This window comes from Cebus imitator, unplaced genomic scaffold (assembly GCF_001604975.1).
Source record: "Cebus imitator isolate Cc_AM_T3 unplaced genomic scaffold, Cebus_imitator-1.0 Scaffold102, whole genome shotgun sequence".
NCBI lineage: Eukaryota > Metazoa > Chordata > Mammalia > Primates > Cebidae > Cebus > Cebus imitator.
This window is the reverse complement of record NW_016107417.1, coordinates 1,968,325-1,969,837: the sequence shown is the minus strand read 5'-3', so window position 1 is coordinate 1,969,837 and position 1,513 is coordinate 1,968,325. Positions and strand designations below refer to the sequence as shown.

Below are 1,513 nucleotides of genomic sequence, written 5' to 3'. Positions count from 1 at the left end.
ATTAGCTGGGCATGGTGGCACGTGCCTGTAATCCCAGCTACTCAGGAGGCTGAGGCAGGAGAATTGCCTGAACCCAGGAGGCGAAGCTTGCGGTAAGCCGAGATCGCGCCATTGCACTCCAGCCTGGGTAAAAAGAGCGAAACTCCGTCTCAAAAAAATAAATAATAATAATAATAATAATATTGTCAGGCCAAGCATGGTGGCTCATGCCTGTAATCCCAGCACTTTGGGAGGCCGAGGTGGGCAGATCACCTGAGGTTGGGAGTTCAATACCAGCCTGACCAACGTAGAGTAACCCCATCTCCACTATAAATACAAAATTAGCCGGTTGTGGTGGCACATGCCTGTAATCCTAGCTACTTGGGAGGCTGAGGCAGGAGAATCACTTGAACCTGGGAGGCGGAGGTTGCTGTGAGCCGAGATCAGGCCATTGCACTCCAGCCTGGGCAATAAGAGCAACACTCCATCTCAAAAATAATAAGATTGTTGAGAGAGTTAAAGGATGCATGCAGTTTCTGATGTGGTCTCTGGCACATACTACATGCTCAGTATCCAGGCGTTCTTGGGGACCCCCTTTCTGGCTGGAACACAGGAATGGGAAGGTGATAGGAAACGTTGAGAACTAGATTAGAGGGGCCTTGCAGGCCTCATTCAGGGGAATGGGCTTGTGTGGCAACTTCAGCAGCTTGGAAGATGGATTGGAGGGTGGAAAACTGAGAGACCGCGGAGCTTGGTTCCCCTCTCTGTGTCCACAGAGCACATCCTGCCGTGCATTTGGAAACCAGGCTTCGGCAGCCCAGATACAGGTGTCCCCATCCCTTCCCCAACTGCCTCTACCACTGTCCCAGTGTCTCTCTAGAAGTGCCTGGCATGGAAGAAATGTTTGCCAAATGAATAATAAAAACATCAACTGCCACTTACTCCTCAGTAGCACTTACCAGGTTCTGTAACTCATTATCTCATTTTATTTTTACCACATATCATGAGGAAAGTATTCCCATTTTGCAAGCAGGAAACCTGAGATTCAGAAAGGCTAGTCAGGTTTCCCAAGGTCAGGCAGCTTGAAAGCCTGAGGGCAAAGCCTTTGTTGGTGCAGAAATGAATTAATGCACACCAGCAAGAAGGGGATCAAGTGGAAAGGTCTTCAGACCCTGAGCCTAGAATGAGCCACCTTCTCCCTGCAGCTGGTGGTAGGGGACCTTGGCCCTGGTGGGCAGCAGCCCCGCCTGAAGGTGCTCAAAGGACCACTGGTGATGACCGAAAGCCCGCTACCTGCTCTGCCAGCTGCGGCCGCCACCTTCTTCATGGAGCAACATGAGCCCCGGACCCCAGCTCTGGCACTTGCTTCAGGCCCTTGTGTCTATGTGTATAAGAATCTCAGACCCTACTTCAAGTTCAGCCTGCCCCAATTGCCTCCAAACCCTCTCGAACAAGACCTTTGGAACCAGGCCAAAGAGGTAAATAACATGGGAGTTGGGAACCAGAAGGCAAAGATGGCAGCCACTGGGTGAGG

The 1,513-nt window shown here is 51.2% G+C and overlaps 1 protein-coding gene across 6 annotated transcripts in view; it reads left to right on the top strand.

Moving 5' to 3' along the window:
- Positions 1–1,513, top strand: part of BBS1 (Bardet-Biedl syndrome 1) — an 18,799-nt gene that overhangs the window by 2,642 nt on the left and 14,644 nt on the right. For all 6 annotated transcript variants that reach the window (XM_017537048.2, XM_017537049.2, XM_017537047.2 and 3 more), the window contains one exon: positions 1,185–1,457. In XM_017537048.2, the coding sequence (XP_017392537.1) occupies positions 1,185–1,457 (273 nt within the window). The remainder of the gene's footprint in view (positions 1–1,184; positions 1,458–1,513) is intronic.